Consider the following 19,896-nt stretch of genomic DNA (forward strand, 5'->3'; position numbering starts at 1 on the left):
AATATGAGGTCAAAACTATAATCCAAGATGGCGCCGACAAAAATTTTACATCTTTTCGTCATGGGTGTCATTTTCATGGTTTTTGGGGTAGCTATTAACCAATATGAGGTCAAAACTGAAATCCAAGATGGCGCCGACGAAAATTTTACATCTTTTCGTCATGGGTGTCATTTTCATGGTTTTTGGGGTAGCTATTATCGAATATGAGGTCAAAACTATAATCCAAGATGGCGCCGACGAAAAATTTGACATCTTTTCATCATGGGTGTCATTTTCATGGTTTTTGGGATAGCTATTAACGAATATGAGGTCAAAACTATAATCCAAGATGGCGCTGACGAAAATTTGACATTTTTCGTGATGGGTGTCATTTTCATGGTTTTTGGGGTAGCTATTAACGAATATGAGGTCAAAACTAAAATCCAAGATGGTCGTCGAATTTCAAGATCGCGTCATGGTAATACTGTCGCGTTATGGAGCAAGGCGGCGATTTTGGTATCTATGAATCTCGCCAAAGAAGTTTCACTCCTGACACGTTTTCTCGGCACACACGTTCTTTTTTATTTTATTCTCTTCGTTTAAATGTTTTAGATAAACTTTATTTTAAATAAAGTTTAGCGAATATATTTAAAGAATATATTTAAAGTTACTAATATCTGTCAGAATATTAACATGATTGCCACAGAGTTGCGTTTTATATTAAATTTCTAAATATGCATTTCAATGTTCTTTAAAATTGTTTTTTTTAAGACTTTCTACAAAACTGTGGTTGTTAACGTTTTTGTTATTTTATTTAAGTTTACTTTAAAGGAGTAAGAAAAATATACCTAATTATCGACGGTTACATTGGGGATTTGGTAATAGCTGTCTCAAAAACCTTGAAAATGACACCCATGCCGAAAAGATGTAAAGTTTCGTCGACACCATCTTGGATTTTAGTTTTGACCTCATATTGGTTAATAGATACCCCAAAAACCATGAAAATGACACCCATGACGAAAATATGTAAAATTTTCGTCGGCGCCATCTTGGATTTTAGTTTTGACCTCATATTCGTTAATAGCTACCCCAATAACCATGAAAATGACACCCGTGACGAAATGATGTAAAATTTTCGTCGGCGCCATCTTCGATTTTAGATTTGACCTCATATTGATTAATACTTATTTAATAGCTACTCCAACTCCTTGAAAATGACACCCATGACGAAAAGATTTCAAATTTTCGTCGGTGCCATCTTGGATTTTAGTTTTGACCTCATATTGGTTAATAGCTACCCCAAAAACCACCCACATTTGCAAATGTGTTTGCTACTTAGGAAAAGTTCATATTTAAAGATATAGGTAATGTGAATGTGTGGTAACGAATTTAATTTATTTCATTCCGACTGTTTCTCGGAATAACATACATTTACTAAGAATTGCTTACAATGCCGGGTTTAATATATTGCCGGTAACATATAATATTATGTATGATAATAATTCTTAAAAAAGTATTTTATATATTTCTTAAAAAGCTTCGATATTGTATACAATAATACAATTCATATTCAAATTGTTGTAAAATAGTCACACTTTTTTAAGTTGGTTGAATACACTAAAATACTTATAAGGATCGTACCTACTAATAATAGTAACAAAATGAATTTTTAAAGTTCCCAGTAATCTTCTGGAATCAATTTCAATAAAAATATAAAAAAAAAATAATATCAAGTATGAAGATGGTCTATAAAATGGAATGCGCTATGTTTACGTGAGCGCGATGTTCCCGCGAACCACGTGGCGACGTTAGATACCTAAATTTGAGTAACGCAGATTTGTGACAGCGTCCTTAATAGTTAATATCTTTCAAGTTCAAAGCTTATAGGATGTGAGTTTATTTTTGTGCTTCTGTGATTCATTTGTGTAGTTGTAGTGAATAGAAATCATTAATCATGAAGACATAATAGTCGTACATGTCAATACTGAATTGTATCTCACATTTGCATATTGTAGTAAAACTCATTTGTATTGCGGAGTAACTAAATGAAACGTGCGTCTTTAGATAATAATATGTATATATAAATTTATTAGAAACGGGAAGTTCTATGACATTGACGGCGTGAAACATTAGTACCGGACGTCGGGTCATTGGCTGTAATTTTTTGCTAGAAAATTTGACTTTGACTGTATGTCTCCCTTTGTCATTGTTATCCGGATTTTACTACGAATCCTGTTCACGTTTTTGTAAGTAGGTACACACTCATTGGTCTATTAATCATTGGGTATTCGGCAGTGACCTTAAAACTTTTTGCTTGGAACAATTCGCGTAACGTTAAAAAAGCAAGTAAGATTGATTTTCCAGTTAAATGATAAGCGTGCGTATTCCCCATTCTGATTGCGTGCACACTGCACACGAAGTGACAGCAATCTGTCTTCAATAGAATTCTCTTTCATAGCGACTGCTTCATTTACTTTTTTACTTGTTGAATTTAAAATATTTAGAGTAGCCAACTAAACTCGTCCAACCTTGCACGATTTGTTCATCTGCTGCTCTACCAACGTATTTTAAATATGTTTTGATAACAATTACCTAATCAAGTTATTATATTTTTAAATAACTATACGTACAAACAATTGTTGGCATTAATATCTTTCATCGGGGGTTAGTTGTTTATTTTCAGAAAGTATATGGAGTTGTTTTGTTTTTATTAGAAGTGAAACTGTATGGGTACTGTTTAGTCTCTTTTTTACCGAGTTCTCTAATGCAGATAGAAATCTTGTCTTGTCTGGCAATCTATTATTTAAAGCTCGTAGATCACCTATCATAAACTACATTTTTGAATTCTTTTTTAGTTTAATGTATAGCATGACCTACTAAGTTCTTAGAAGTTACATCTATTGTTTTCGTATAAATGTCGGTTAGAATTTTTTCACTGAAATAACCACGAGGGAATGAAAGTAGGTATAGCAAATGCTAAATTATTATTTTGTAGGTACGTTTGACATACCTATTAGTGGAGAGATTCAAGCGATCTATAATTCTGGGCTTTTTGACTAATTGCAGTGCAGCAATTAACTCAAAGAGCATGTGATTATTATAAACTTTCACATTGCTCACTAACGGGCCGCATTGATGTTAAGCCGTGCAAACATATTCGGCGCAGTCTAACATAATAACGACTTCAGATGAGACGAGGCGTGTTTCGCAAAACCGATTACGAGTCAAGATTGGTTCTTGATTCTACCGTATCTAATCCGGATAGAGTACATCGATACAGGCACGTCTGAGATGACCCAACTCATGTGTACGTACGTCACCTTATTTATGAGGAAACATGTGCTTTATAAATACGACAAGTGACTTTACAACTATAAATAACGAGACGCTTATATCAAGCAGTAAACACTTCGCTGTTACATTCGTCATTTTTTTCAATTTCGGTCAGTACCTAAGTGTTTCTGCAAATAGCAAAGTTCACTAATGTGGCCATTTAGACATATAAATGATCTTTTCTGATGAAATGTTATTGGGTTATGATTTATTAACACGGTATATTTTAGTAGTATTTTTGACATCTTTATATCTTGAATTTTTTCATTATCTGCAATCCTCGTTTTAGTTGTTTTTTTTTTTATTCTGTTATCAATATTCAAAGTTTTGATGTTTTAATGCGCCTGATTTAAATTTATTGATTCATCACAAAATCAATTATTCGTAATAAACCACTAAGAACAACATTTCTAAAGACACTGAATTTACAGACGATGCTAACATAATTTTTATATGTAGCTACACAATTTCATTTCTTCAAATTCCTCTAAATTTCAGTAGGTAAGTACATAGAGCACTGCACTTGCTTCCTTATTATCGCATACAAAACGTGTAGGTATATACATTATATTAGTTGTAAGTATAGTAATATTTAGTAATAGGAGTCTGCTAAATAAATTTAACTTGCTTTACCACAGAATATAGACTATTATAAAGTCTATCTTCTAAACCACTCTCACTAAGACTGTGACGTAATTTTTTGAAATCGTAAACTGTATATTATGGCTTCAAATTGACTGTAAACCGTTCAGACTTATTAGAGAATATATTAAGATTTACGATCGAAAATTATTTGCAAACGTTACATTATATTACTTTGAATATTCAATGACCTCACACGCAATATACTTGACTTTATTGTCAGAGAAAGGCTCGATTTATTATACTGCAATAGACTTCAATTCGTCCTAAAGTCAAAGATATGATTTCTCATTTCACCTCGCACAAATTACATAGTTAAAAGTATTTTTATGTAAACATGTGTTATTTTTATACTTTCCGACTTCCGTGCATAAATGTATCGCAATCAGTGAGTTCGTAAAGCTTTAATAATACACTCTCGTAATAAAACTGAACTTAATAGCTAGTTATTTTCCACTCCTTGCAAACGAGCTTGTATAGAGAAAATGTCGATCATGTAAATCAAAGTCAATTTCAAGTAAAAAAACATGTAATTTTCATCTTATCATCATTATGTCGTGTTTATGTATGCATTATACTGTCATGGATATGAGAAGATATGGGCAATTACAAAACAATAAATGCATTACCTCATGCATCTCATCAATCTTCAATATTTGATGTATGATTCTTAAATTAAACACCGTTTAAAATTTATAAAAAAGGTAATTTAATTGGAGAGAACACAGCAACTTTGTGCTCCATATACCTACCATTGATCACGAAATATTATCTTAAAGATCGTTAAAAGCAACCGGTACGTGAAATTAAATGTCAATATTTGGAGCACCAAAAGGAAAGTTATAAATAAAATTGTTTTCACTTCATTCTCGTAATTACCTTCACAAAAGCAAGGAACCCTTCAATTAAAACCTACAATTCCGGTTTACATGCGGCATATTACCACAAAGCCAATTTCTCGGCAACGTTGTTTTGTATTCTTCATGAAACAGATTTGCAAATGAGATTTAGAATTATTCTGAATATATGCCGTTAGGTCTAACAATCGCTTTTAAAAAAGTAGAAGCATAGATATCATCTGTTCGCAATTTTAATCCCGTACAATTTACACAAACGAATTTTAATTAATTCATATTCCAAAGCATTTTACCGAAATATTCCGACGAAAATGTAAATGAGTATTCATCATAATAATGTTTTCTTAATAAAAGTACCTTCACTATTAAAGTACATTATGTTCAAACCAAAACGAAAACGGTAGCAATAATAAATTGAATTAAAACCCAGAAAACAAATTCAACGTGAAAACAGAGCATAACATATTATTTAAAATTGTAAACTGGAAGTTTTCGATTAAAGTGCCAATATCGATAAATGTAATGTTCAGATATTAAAATGTACGATACATAGCACTCTCGTATATTGAGATTGAACATCATTATCCGAGTATTCATTGGGTTTTGATCGGCTGTCGCGGATCCGGGTGGCTTAAAATGTCGATATTATAAATAAATTCGTTGTCAAATTACATGCAATATCTTTTATGCTCCATTTAAGTCGCGGTCAATTGTTTACTAAACTACATGCTTTTAGTGGTAACAATAGAAGCTTTTAACGCTGTAACTTGTATAAGGACAGATATGGAATGAAAGTTCAACTTTTGATGTGAATATTAATTATTTTATGAATTTAGGTTCCATATAAACCTTCAATTATTATGAGTTATGATTTATAGCTGACTAATACCACCAAAAACTTATTAAAATACATTTACCTCAGTATCCGTAACATTGATTAGTTTTATTCATTGAATTGTGCCAATAGCGAGGATTTTCCCTTTCTGTTACATTAAACGAGTAACCGCAATAATTTAATTGTACGTCCGGGAATAACAATATTTTGCTGTTGACCGACGAATATCTTGAATAATCTACTGAGAATTTGAAATTCCTAAAGCGCGCCGCGCTGCAGTGCCGTATTTCCACACGTTGCAAATGTGTTTTCGTTTCATAAATGTTTGTAAAACAATGCCTATTTATGCGACGTTAGGATAAAGTCACGTAATAATAAGAGATCGCCGAATAGAACGTAATGCACAATTAGATCACAAAACGTCGGCAGCGGTGTATCAGCATCTGTCGATCTATGTTAATCGTTTGGTGGGACATTAACAGTGCATCGGTAATGGTCAGCAGTCGCCATGTTCGCGTACTCAAGGCTGCACACAGTGAAAGGATCCGCCATTAATCTGGATCATCCGACCATCCTGCGCTATGCAAATGGAGTTCTCAATATCTACTATAATTTAAAGACATTTGCGCGATACCCGTAGGATTTATTTTTACACGTATGATCAATTGATTTTTACGTCACTATTAACTGGTTTTTTTTTGGACGTCTAGGTATTTCTTAGTACATTAAGACGATGTCAGTGTAAAATAAAGCTTTGGTGCAGCTTTCCACTCTGTACCGGGGCACGACGTCAGCCGATAGCGTGTCCCCAAAGACAAGGCAATGGCGCGTCGACACCATCACGGAATATGCAAATGATGCTAAACTGCAGTTTCGAAATATTACCAACCGATAGACGAGATAATACCTATAAATAAGGACATGCTGTTAATGGCGAAATAAGCTGATGGTGTAAGATCACGACTTGAAAATTATTATAATATATTATATTTCCATAACTTTATCATTGATATTTAGAGCATCACCGTAGGCTGTTTTGGTGTTTGACAATATTGCATATTTATAATTTAATTGAATCTCTCGCTATTACTTGAAACATTATGGCCAAGTTTATGTTTGAGGCCTGTGGAATAAATTAAGGTGTCCACTGTCGTATTCATTTGCTTCCTAGCTTACAATTTACATGCTGTAATTGCTTTCACAATTTTTTATATGCATTCCAAAGAATTTGTACAACTCGTTAAATATTAAGACAAAACTGAATAATTAAGAAGATCATTGTTGTTTCTTGTTTAATTATCAATTGTACTTAATCACTATTCAACCTTCGTAACAAAAAGGTTTGTGTCCTTTATTTTGAACAGACATTAGATACTTATTACGTTGTATCATAATTACTTAATATGGTGCTGTTATAAAGAAATTAAACCACTTACTTGCTTCTGTATACAATCATCAAATAAACTGACATTGAATATTACTATAAGCTTTTGTAATACATAATATTGTAAGTTCGCTTCGCGTGTCAAAATGCTCTTTCAATCTTTTGTTTGCATTCTTCAAGTCATCTATACTGTTCAATGTAACTTACTATTTGAATAATTGCCATTCTCAATATAGCTCTTAGTGCTTGTCCATTATGTTCTGTGATTTAATAAATATATGAAATGATACGACATTTTATAAAGCAAATATTGAATCGAGTCATCAGTTGCAGAAATATTTTCTTCATATTTATAGACACAACCTGTCATAACTCAAAACGCATAAACACCTATTTATTGCTGTAAAAAACGTAATGCAATGGATATTAAATTATATTATCATAACATTCCAATTATGTGCCGTATTTTTAATACTAAGTGTAACAATTATCACGGAAGCACTATACAAGAAGCCGTAGTAGGTAATGTATCCAGTTTTTGTCTTTTGTTGAAAGTTTCATGTCCTTGCGGTGGCTGTATTTTATTTACGTTACATAAAACAATGTTTTTGATAATTTTATGAACCAAGTTAAGGTTAATTATATTCCATAGGGTAGAAACTAAGATATCTTGTTTGGTTGTTATTCTTTTATTTTTATACAGAATAAAGTAACTTAACTATTTACTATTAGATTTTACTATTAGATTAGAGAACGACTGCCGTTTTAATTTAGAGAATTTTGTGGTTATTATGGTAGATATATAATTTATGATTTTACAAGGAAATAGCCTCGCTTCCACCGGTTATGTGCAAACTTGTAATTGTAGAAAATTGAAAATGTACCCCATCGCCATAAAGCTTGCATTACCTGTAAGAGAATATCACGAAAAGCGGGATAACAGTGATTAAATACCATAAGAGAGTGAAGGTAGGTGGTTCACACGAAACGAGAGCAAACCGGATCCAAATCGGAGGGAACGTTTTCTGTAACTGGAGCAGAGTGCCGATGCCGGCTCAAATATCGCCCCTTATGTCGATAATAAGGTTTTCTTTCGAACACTGTATTGCGGCGGTTTCTCTTTTTTGTGTACACCTGCAATGTGGGGCAGTCTTGCCTTGTTTCGAAATAATATCATGATTGACGCTTATCGGGCAAATTATATTTTAAGTGTAATTGTCACGATCCGTGGCTACAATTAAAACTTGCTTTTATAATGTGTGTGTATAGAAAAATTTCGTAGGAAACTCCAAACAGCCTCAAGCACTTCTTTCTTTACGCTTAATGTTTTTAACAATAACATTTAATTAGTGTCAATTTATCTCCATGACACCGAATCACTTGATAACCATGTATGGATTTCGTCATTAAAATTTGTACTCTATAGGTTGAGTAACGATTTAGCTGGGTCTATTCAGAATACCTTCTGTAAAATTTTCCAACATCACAGCCAGTGGCCAATCTAGTGTCAATATCGCCCACGTACTTCAAACTAGTCTGGGAAGTTGTTCTAATGTTTATCTTTAAATGAAATTAATGGATGAGATGTTAGGATAGAGTCCTAGAGTACCACAATAGTCTTCTAGGAATATTTTAGTTTTAAGACTATATATAACATAACCCATATGTATTTTTTGTTAACGAATTTTACTGTTCCTAGAGGAACATCGTTATTCATAACTTATTTTATTCATTCACTTATTCTATGCCATAAACAATAGCTTAGCAGGTAGTTGTTTGAATAATGCAGAAAATGTTTGATCAAATTTAGTAGGTAGATATCTGTATCGATATTGATTTATACTCCCACAATTCATGTATACGATCGTGTATTTAATGCTAGTCATTATACGACGGTGGCAGGCCGCTAGCCGCGTGGGAACCCGAGCAAGCAACACTGTTCGATATACACGGCCATATTTTACGTCAGAATTCGACGCACTCTAGTTGCTAAACGGGCACGTTCGGCCACTATTAAAGCTGCGAGCATTGTGAATCCTTGCTAATACAACCAGATTTCTCATACTAACATTCAATACCGTCTTTAGCTTACAACCAACTAATTAAAGTAACAAATTATATTCAGCTCTAGAAATTGCAGACGAATAAACTAGAATTCTGATTTTATTACTGGAACGTAATTTAATAGTTAAGTCATAGGTAGCTGTTATTATTATTTTAACCTAGCCATTATGCGAAAGCGAATTTGTGTTCAGAAATTGTGTTAATTGAATCCAACTTTATCTGTATATCGTCTGTATTGATAGCAGCACAAATAAAAATAAAGTTTCGACACGCAACGAACGTCGAAACATAAAAAAATACATTTTCAAATTTCATTCACTTTGTTTTTGAAGACGTTGCAAGAAACGATTTCAATTGCGCTTAAGGATAATTTTACGTTTATTGGTTCCAAAATTGAAGACAAGAATCTGATATAAAATTGCGACAGACGTGTGTGTGAGAGAGATCAAAGGCTGTTTGAAGCAAACGGTCATCTTCAGCAAAATGCCAGAGGTGAGCTCTACGCGACCGAGCGTACTTCGATATTGAGTGACGTGACGACGTTCTGGAATTCACTTACGCTCCATATTTGGTCCGCCGCAACATGTATTGATATGTAAGAACCATGACTTGTCAGATAAAATACATTTCTTGTCGACTATATTAGTAACCGTTTAAATCTTCCATCTTAATCCGAGCGTAAAAATTACCATATTCCAGCTAGAAGTTTGTAATGCAAATGCTGTTTATAAATCAAAGCAAACAGCTGAAAATGTAGTTGCCAATCACTCGTAATTCGTGGCGCAGGTGCACGTGCTCTCCGATGGCCCATTTTCGAGAACAGCGTCTCGACTCGATGCGAAACATGTAGTCTATGTAAGAGCACCAATTAAATCCGTCGCATTGTCGTGAACGCGTATCTCAAGTGAAAATCGCCGCTCGCAGCGTGGCCCACGAAACCGCCGGGCCCACTTCTCGGCACTATCGGACTTATCGAAATAATAGCATTAATTGTCGCTTATTTTTGCTATAAATAAATGGAACACAATTTGTAGACATCATTCGATCTTTCCGGAGATAAGTCTATACTTTGTATTACCGATCGAGGCCGTTTAGATTCATGTTAATTAAGATAACGAGATAGGTATAGGTAGCCGTCGTAGGTGCATTCGTTGCTCAAGTATTTAGTTTATAGTTAGATTGTTAGATAGCGAGATAACCGAACAAGGCTTGTTTCGACGTAATTTAACTTGCTAGACTTGCTGGAGACTTATTGATGCTTTTGTTGATTCTAGTAAAGGTGTAAATTTTAATCTGGTACTGGCCATGAGAATTATTTATCTTTTGATTTAGAACGTTTACTTTATCCTTATTATGGAAATATACATTTGATATTAAAATAACTACTGTTTATATAAACATTAATAACTTTTACGTATAAACGTACGGCAAGTCATTATTTTCACACGGTACAGACAAGTTTTCCGTAAACGGTCGAACCGCTTGTGAATCACGTATGTACAATATTCCTCACTATTTTAGCTTTTAATTAAGTCTGTGACAAATTAGCCATTAATTATGGACTTAGACACACCTTCCTATAACACATCACGAATCACGATAGTTTTGAAATTCATGTAAAGGCTTCCTAGAGAGTCTTTTAATTAAAAGTGAAATGTATATACCTACCTACCTCTGGTATTTTATGTAAATATGAGTCGTATTAAGAAAATAATACTTATTTATTTAAATCGTAAAGGAATGTTTGAATTTTATATAAATGAGACATAATGTAAGGAACGCTCTTAAAATTACAGACAATTCAATGAAGTAGTTAAAGGTTACAGGGTCTAACTCTAAACATATCTACGCGTATACACGTATTTTTGCGATGCCAGTAAAGGTCAATGCAATGAAAATATAGACATAATACAACCAATTGCTTAAATAATAAAACTTTTATATTGATTGCTCTCACATTGCTAACAGCTCCATCTGACGTAATGAACTCTACATAAAATGCATCTAATATTATTCTAATAAACTCGAACCTGTGAAGTAATAATTAGACTGTAAGCACTAAGCATTGTTTAAGAGCTTTAAACTTTAACCTTAACTTAATGCAACTAATCATGAGACTCGTTTAACTTTAATATTGATTGCACACTAGTTAAATACATAAAATTAAAGACTAGAAACCACAAAACCTTTACTTAGCCGTCCTATAAAATAAAGCTTAACCTGAAGTATTACAGCAAGCAGACAGCGCTTATATTAATTAAAATTTTTGACTACTTCATTTTATATACATAAACTTAATACATAAAGGCAAATCGGCTTTACAAAACGTGCAATATAGTGTGAAATCCATTATGTAATTTCTGTTTAATTCCATCTATATGACCATCATAAAACTGTAGTAAAGCGTTCGTTTTCATATCGATGTGGCACAACAAAGCTAGTGTCGATCCAATTGACTTTGCCGCCGACTGCGCTGCGCAGGCGCAATGGCGCAACGCTCGTTAACCCACATGCGCGATACTACCAAAGTCATCATTACATACCAGCAAAAAATGAAACACTAACTTCATCGAAATATTAATTTTTAATAACTACTTTGTACAATATTACTTACTTACTTACTGGAGTGGCGCAGGGAGCCAAAGTGAGTCTTGGCCTCCGACAATAAGAGCCTCCATTTTACATTGTACAATATTAAAGTCGAAAAATAAATTATCTTGGCGGATTAAATTGTCAGTCACTGTAACACTCGAACAAACGTTTTTCCCCCAAAAATATTTTACCTCCATCTCAATAATTTAACCAACTCCTCTCAAACGTAAGACTATAAATACTATAGGTATTATTGAGCCTGACTTCTAGTAAAACAAATTACAATCAATAGACTATTAGGCACTGATACTCGTATTTAAGGCAGATGTACTAGGAGTGTGATCATATCATTTCAGCATGGTATTTAGGTTTAGGACGATCAGCAATTTAATCTGCCAGTACTCAGTTTAAGATTATTCGCTAATTGTTGAATTATACGTACGCCTTAATAAATTCCAGAAGCATGTTTCTTGTGAGATCTATGTCAAAAAATCTAGTTACTAAAAAGTTATTAACGTTATTTGTTGTAAGTTTAAGTTTATTACAATGTAGGCATATGATCATGAAGTGTATTACACTTTTTAACCGACTTCAAAAAAAGGAGGAGGTTATCAATTCGGCCGGTATGTTTTTTTTTTACGTATGTACACCGATTACTCCGAGGTTTCTGAACCGATTTACGTGATTCTTTTTTTGTTCGATGCGGGATGGTGTCGAATTGGTCCCATAAAAATTTTATTCGGATAGGCTCAGTAGTTTTTATTTTATGAGCATTTTTGTCTGTATTTGTAAATGTTGCAAGTGCAAGTTTGAAGTCGGTTGTTTTTAACGCAGTTATCACTTGTTTAAATTAAAAGAATTAAAATATTTAAAATAAAATTTGTCTAATAAAAAAGGGAAATTTTAAAAACACGGTGGTAGCACGGCTGAGCTCTCTTAGAAAACTCACCAATCTGCTTTCAAATTTAAATTCAAAATTCTAATTTATTAATTTGCAAGAATGTGGTAAGTTCATTAAAAATTACCAACGTGGGTGTAAAAAAGAGTAACAAGAAGCATGTTTTATCTTATTTTATGCATAGTATTCAATATATTACACAGATTTCATGCAATTTCTAAATATTATTAGGTTATCGTAATCCTAATAAAGTCATATCACGAGAAAGGAAATTTGCTATCGTTCATATTGTGTATGAAGCAATAATTTATATTTAAATTTTGAACACACGCATCACGCATGATTTATTTTTCATTCTACATATTTATAAATAAATACAAATACATATTATAATTATTGTTTATTTCGTATTTATTTAACGATAGTAGTACTTTTATAATTGCTGTTTACAATTTTATGTCTGTTAGTGTAGTTAAATTTTATGTCTAGAACAAGGTCAACTGCCTTATAACAACACTTTTGCAAAATCATTCGTAAATTTAAATACTTCATTTCCTAGTTGTGTATTAAAATTAGGCTTATTATACATTATTCTAAATATATGCATATTAATAATGAATATTTATTGCGCCTATGTAAATATATGTATATACGTACCTAAAATAGTATTTTTTGTTAAACTCAAATTTAATAATAAAAATGCGAAAGTCTGTCTATTTTTCTGTAACGCTTTCACGGATAAACCACGGCACTGATTTGAACGTTTGAGATAAAATATCAAAAGGTCAAATTTAGGCTACTTTTTGTCAAAAATCAATCCTTGAACGGATAAAGTTAGGTGTGAAACTTTTGGGCAGCGGTTCCTCTGCCGGTGAAACCGCGGACTACAGTAATAAATAATAAATATTCCTTGGTAATCAATCTATTTTTTGCACGACTAAACCTTTTTTACACCTGTATATAATAAGAATCGTGTTCTAGTATCAAAAACCTAAACTTAAAAATATACAATGTAAATTCACACAGAAAATATTTTGATATTTTAAGAAATAATTTAAGAACGTGTATATTATTGTAACCTGACAGATGAAATATAATACAGCGTGTTTCGGTCCGCGAGCTCGCTCCAATTCGTCGTGTCATTTGACAAACCTTTCTCGTTTTACGTGTAATAAAGTACTATAAATACTTATACAATGTAGGTATACAGTATACTGCCATGAGATAAACATATTTTCATGTAATATTCTGATATTCGATACAGGTGTAAAACTGGTAGTTTTTTAAGTAGGTGCCTACGGTTAAACTAGGTTTGGCAATTATATGGTTTCGTATTTGTTATAAAAATGTTAACGGTTAATTGAATCTGTAGTCTTATTTTCTAAAAAACTAAATGAAGTCTTTATTCATCAGTAGCTATCGAACAATAATTACTACACGCCGTGTTAAAGAACTCGAAAAATACTGATATCATATCAACCTTGTGTGCTAATTATTATTATACCGATCAAATCCAAAGAAATTAGTACAAAGATGTTGAAAAATATAAAAATAAAACTTAAATAGTTCACCTTTTCCGTAATAAAAATCAAAAATGACATCTGAGAACACTAACGAAGGCATTACGTGACGTCTGGTAGGCATGCTGCGTGACTCGCTCGCCCTGGTTTTGTACAGGATCTAAGCACACGAATCGATAAACTTGTTAATTAAATATTCAGATACGACTACATTATAATTCATTGACCATCGAACTAGGCTTAATTTTTATAACGCTTTGTCCTACATTATTCTAATATTTGCATTTTTTCGTTTCAGATTCTACAACATTTCAAGATATGATGGACACAATAACTCGACATAAAGCGTATCGTTGTAGACGCCAAACGAGCTGAGTTATTAACGAGCAGTCACAAGGTTGGGGTGAATAATGGGAAAGAGGAACGTTCGGATCAAGATTGCACACTCCGTTGGTCCGCCTATTGTTGTTCACATACTAGACACATCTGAGTAGCATCCCAGCCTACGCTTTAAGACATTACCAGTTACCGCCGCACTAGCGACTGCCAATAAAGTACAAGTCATATCGGGTTATAATACACGTATTTTACTTAGATGTATTTATTTTAGTACAAAGAACTGAACGTTGATATCGCACGAGATTATTTAATGTGGTTAAGTTATAATATTAACCGAGTTACTGTTCTCGGTCGTTTCGCCTAAACGGTAGTCATGACGGCCACTGCTCCTGAATTATCAAAATCAGACTTTTTTGATTTTGTCACTTCTAACGAAGTAACTGACGCTCAATATAAACAACAGATGCGATCAGTTAATGTCTTCATGGAATCGCCAGACTCACGCTCGAATCCCTTACTATCAGAGGAGCCAAAGGAACAAAACAACAACAGCTTACTGAGTGTAACCTGTAACCAATCCTCTAGTAGCAACAGCATGACCGCTGCAACTACGTCGAACCCCCTTCAAAGTTTTGATTCTATTTGGAACGTGGATAGAGATCGTGATCGCTTAGAAACAGCCATGTTGGAAGATTTAAATAAATATTATTGGAATCAAGACGCCGATATAAGTGCAACACATACATGTGCAGATACTGCTATTTCAAATAAACTCATAAGTAACAACACAGACGGTCAAATTTATACACTGACTGTCCTAAATCAAGATACTTGGGTAAAGGATGAAGATGTATCCATGTCCAGTCCAGCGGACATAGAAACAAACCCTTCACTAGATCTCGAGTCAATATTAAATATGAACGGTTTTCCACATGACTTTAATCAAGACACTCTGAATCCCAATATATTGCCAAAAGTAGAAAACTTTAACTATGAAGAAAATGAATCTGAAAATAGAAGTACGGAGTTGAGCACAAATAGCTTAGTAAAAGTAGAAGCATATAATTATACCGAAACTGAATTTCAAAGCAATGACAAGAAGGATGATTCAACGCGTAGTCCTATTATTGGTACTTCATCATTATTGGATGCACAAGTTGAATTTAATAATAACAATAATGATTGGAAATTGACGGATCAGAATACAGAATCAAACGACTCTCTACTAAGAAGCGCATTACAAGGAAAAGCCTTCATAAGATACAGTACGTTACAAAAGAATGCTATTACAAAAATTGACGCGGAAACGGAACTAAAAAGAGTTATTATAAATAACAATAACAAAGCTGATGTTCCTTCAATGTATCAAGATACGAAAGAACCCGATGCAGAGCTTCTCATGTCAATAGCACCGCAAAATGGCAATGTAAATATTTCAATACTCTTAGAAGACCCGACAGCTACAGTAGTGGCAAATGGTGACAATTCAACACCTTCACAAAGCGTGGACGATATATTGTTCTCTCAGCTTGATGCTACATACTCGGACGATTATGAAAAGTTAAAAAGAATAGCGTCGGAATTAGGTGAATCGGTGCAACCGTTTTGTACTGTAGAGCCAATAGATCCTACGCGAAACGTCTACAATATTCATCATGTCAGTGGTGAATTGGTGACGATGATACCAGCCGGTGAAGTCCAACTCTCCCAACACTTACAGATGATGACGGCGTCACCTACCGTTACCAGTACGAAATCAATGGGGAAAAAACACAAACGGTTTCCGAGCAAAAATACATCCCCCACATCGCAAACCCAATCTGGGACAGCGGTTCAAGCAGCAACGTCGACATCTAACGGCGTGAGAAAAGAAAGATCATTGCATTATTGCTCCATATGTTCAAAAGGATTTAAAGATAAATACTCAGTAAATGTGCACGTTCGAACGCACACCGGCGAGAAGCCGTTCACGTGTTCTCTGTGCGGTAAAAGTTTTCGACAAAAAGCGCATCTGGCGAAACATTATCAGACTCATATTGCACAGAAAAGTGCCGCTGCCAACGGTGCTTCAAAAACGACAAAACAAAGATAACTGCCCATTCCACATTTTCATTTTGCCTGATAGTCAATTATTGTATATTGTCACAGTGATAATAAATGTATTAAAATAAACGAATCGCTGAAGGCTGATCACACATGAATTTGGTAAGGTGCTAAATAGTTCTATAGACAAATAAGGCGAGTGTAAGTGATATGATTGATATGACACGTGTCCATCAATATTTGACCGTTACTGTATTTGTTAATTTGTATGTAATTCCGTCCGTTACCGATAACTTTTAGCTTTAGCTAGTATAAAATAGATTAATACTTAAGTTATTTTTTGAGCGTATTAAAACTTAAATGTTTCAGATGTATAATTTATAAATGTTTGCAAACGTAAGAATTGTGTTACAAGTCTTAAGCTTTTACGTGTAAGTGTATAATTAGACTGCGATGCTCTGCCGAAAGGTCTTTACTTGAAAGAACAAACTTTTCATCGATGGTATTTAAGATGCTTAACAATTTTAGGATTGCTTATTACTTACTCGCACCATAATTTCTCTTGCGGCCAATGTTAGATACAGTGAACTTTCTAAAAAATAGTAAAAAAAGCAATGTAAAAGAACGAGCATTCATTGCCCACTGCTATCTTTCACCGCTCAACTATCGTATCTCTACTTACTACGTAGTCTTGGTCTCAACTATATGGATTATTTTTCCTCATGTCAGACCATGAATGCGAACGATTCACTTTCGAATACACATCTTAAAAATAATAATAACTCAGACATTACATTGACATGGCAATATTTAGCTTGATTAATGTTAGTTATTATTTTCCGTAGCTGACAGTATCCTTGTAATTTCTCTATAATAACATGTATTAAAATAACAATGTATTTTTCTTTACTAACCACATAAACTAGGTAGTGCAGTGAAGGGTACTCTTATGGCAATATTAAATTGATCCCTTTATTTTACGAGAGGCGTGATTACTCCCCGATTGCTATAAATTTCCGATACAAGAGGCGATTCAATCGCTTTATTTTAAATTGTTCTTCCTTTCTCGTCTAATAAATTGGACTTTCTTTGTTTCACTCGTGCACTTAAAACGAAGCCTCGCCTAGTTATTACTAAGATACTCCGAACAATACTCAATAATTAATGATTTATATAATCCTCAGAATGAAAGTGATACTAGAATTTTATTTCTATTTTTACGATGTTATCATTGTTTCTATTATAGTCAAACTGTCCAACCTACAGAATGTCGCGCAGCGTGTTTTCTTAATTTTAACATATTATTGATACTTTCTCTGATTGTAACTATTTTTCTTATTAACATTCTGGTTCGGTCATTAACTTTGCATATTTTATTTAATAACGATAAGTGGTTTATCAATTCTAACAATTTTAACATTAATTATAAACATTACTAGTTTTCAATACAACTTTACAAGTATCAAGTTATTCTGTAGGTCTTTGGTTTAACAATAGAAATGGATCGTGACAAAGCAGTATCGTAAATGTTTATCGCTGCGATTTAAACACGTTCCATAGATATACCTATTTTAAATTTCCAAAATAAATACTTTAAGACTTGTAATTATTTAGGGAGCATGATATCTATTACCTATATTATGTTGAGATTATTTTATATAATTCTGCATATTGAATATATTATGTATCTTGCCAATGTTGTTTGGTAAAATGTGTGCTTACTATAAGAACTTGACAACGAAACACTGCCTTGTGATCTCTCTGCCTACACGAGAGACTATTTTTCTTAGAAAAATTTTTTATTATTAGATACTTTTACCGACAGTGCGAAATATATTGTGGGTAAAATATTTACTACGTTAATAAGTATTATTTACTCTTCCTCTGTAATGTACAATTTGGAACGAAATCATGTTTTCGTAATGTTTACACCAATAATATTTTAATACTCGTTTTACAATTATGTACTTTTTGGAAGCTTATAGTTTTTTAGCAGTTTACGTGTATTTGAACATGTTTATATTATTAAGTATTTTTAAATAATACTCAATCGTTGTAAATAACAACTGTTCAAGTCTAAGGGAAATTATTTTGTAATTTGTGGCGTAAACTCTACCACTTGTATCTCATTAGATCATATCTGAATTAGCGAATTTATAGACATTATATTATAAATGTTATATGTATATTAAGCAAATAAGATTTTTGAGAGATTTACCAGTTAGATGTAAGAAATATGGCTCTACCTTAATTATAGAATACAATTCGCATAAATGGTTGTTAATATATTAAACTTGTAAAATATTAAAACTATCTATTGTTTGTTTTTGGATCTTATTCGAGAAATGGGATTTATTTCATTACAATCGATTAATTACTTAATATTGCATTTGTTCCTGAGTTGATTTTTAGATTTTATTAAATCTAATGTATAAGATTTTAATGATAGCTCGATGTATGATTAATAATTTAATGTAATTGATACATTTTATAGAGAAGGACGTGGATGAATTACTATTGTAATTAATGTCGGCATAATGACGAACAGTTGTAAATACTTTTTAATTTAATTTATTTGGAAATATAATTGCTCAAATGTAATCGTGAAATTTAAAAATTGTTCACTTCGTCCTTAGATGCCGTCCCTGTACAATAATTTCATTATTTATTTATAGATTTATATTTAAGACGATAGAAGGAAAACGAAAAAGATTTTAATTTTGATTTAATCCGAGCTGTGATTATTGTTTATGTATGACTGTTTAACGAATGCTACTTTGTGCTTGAAGTAACAGAATCGTCACAAAAACGCGCTATTCTTGTGTCGATACTGCTACAATCGTAGTCTTCCAACTGATAAGGGTTGTATTCGCACGAACCTTTTGTGGGACCTATACGTTTCAGCGTTGCACAAAATAAGAGTAATCATTTCCATTGACCATATATAATTTAACTTTAACTCAATATGAATATAAAACACGAGTCACAATGCCACGATTTAATTAGCTATTCCATTTTTTACAATATTGTTATTATTATAATTTGTATAGACCGCGAAGGTTCGTTGTATGCGAATATAATGAGTGAACACGGTTTGCCTGGTTCAAACAACAGTATGAAGTATCCGTTATGTGAATGCAGTTTGTAGCTACCATAATTTTACAATATTTTCAGTTTTATATGGAATTTCTACATTTTTTACTTTCCTACTTAAGTTTGCTAATAAAATGTTTTATAATATTTTGTTGTTTTATGTTGTATCCTTTAATTAGGGATAGAAACCTCATCGATTAATTCCAGAACATACCAAAACCTTCATATTCACTTTCTTCATATTTCCTATTTATAAGGAACAGTTATGAGTAAACCTAATATGTCATTTAACAATAAACCTTGGCTAGTGATTATGA

The 19,896-nt window shown here is 32.8% G+C and overlaps 1 protein-coding gene across 2 annotated transcripts in view; it reads left to right on the top strand.

The window, feature by feature from the left end:
• Positions 1-19,726, top strand: part of LOC123704005 (zinc finger protein MSN2) — a 46,627-nt gene extending 26,901 nt beyond the window's left edge. For both annotated transcript variants that reach the window (XM_045652249.1, XM_045652240.1), the window contains one exon: positions 14,403-19,726. In XM_045652249.1, coding sequence (XP_045508205.1) covers positions 14,817-16,535 — 1,719 coding nt within the window. In that variant the 5' untranslated portion in view covers positions 14,403-14,816 and the 3' untranslated portion in view covers positions 16,536-19,726. The remainder of the gene's footprint in view (positions 1-14,402) is intronic.
• Positions 19,727-19,896: the final 170 nt, after the last annotated feature.

This window comes from Colias croceus, chromosome 2 (assembly GCF_905220415.1).
Source record: "Colias croceus chromosome 2, ilColCroc2.1".
In the NCBI taxonomy this organism is placed as follows: domain Eukaryota; kingdom Metazoa; phylum Arthropoda; class Insecta; order Lepidoptera; family Pieridae; genus Colias; species Colias croceus.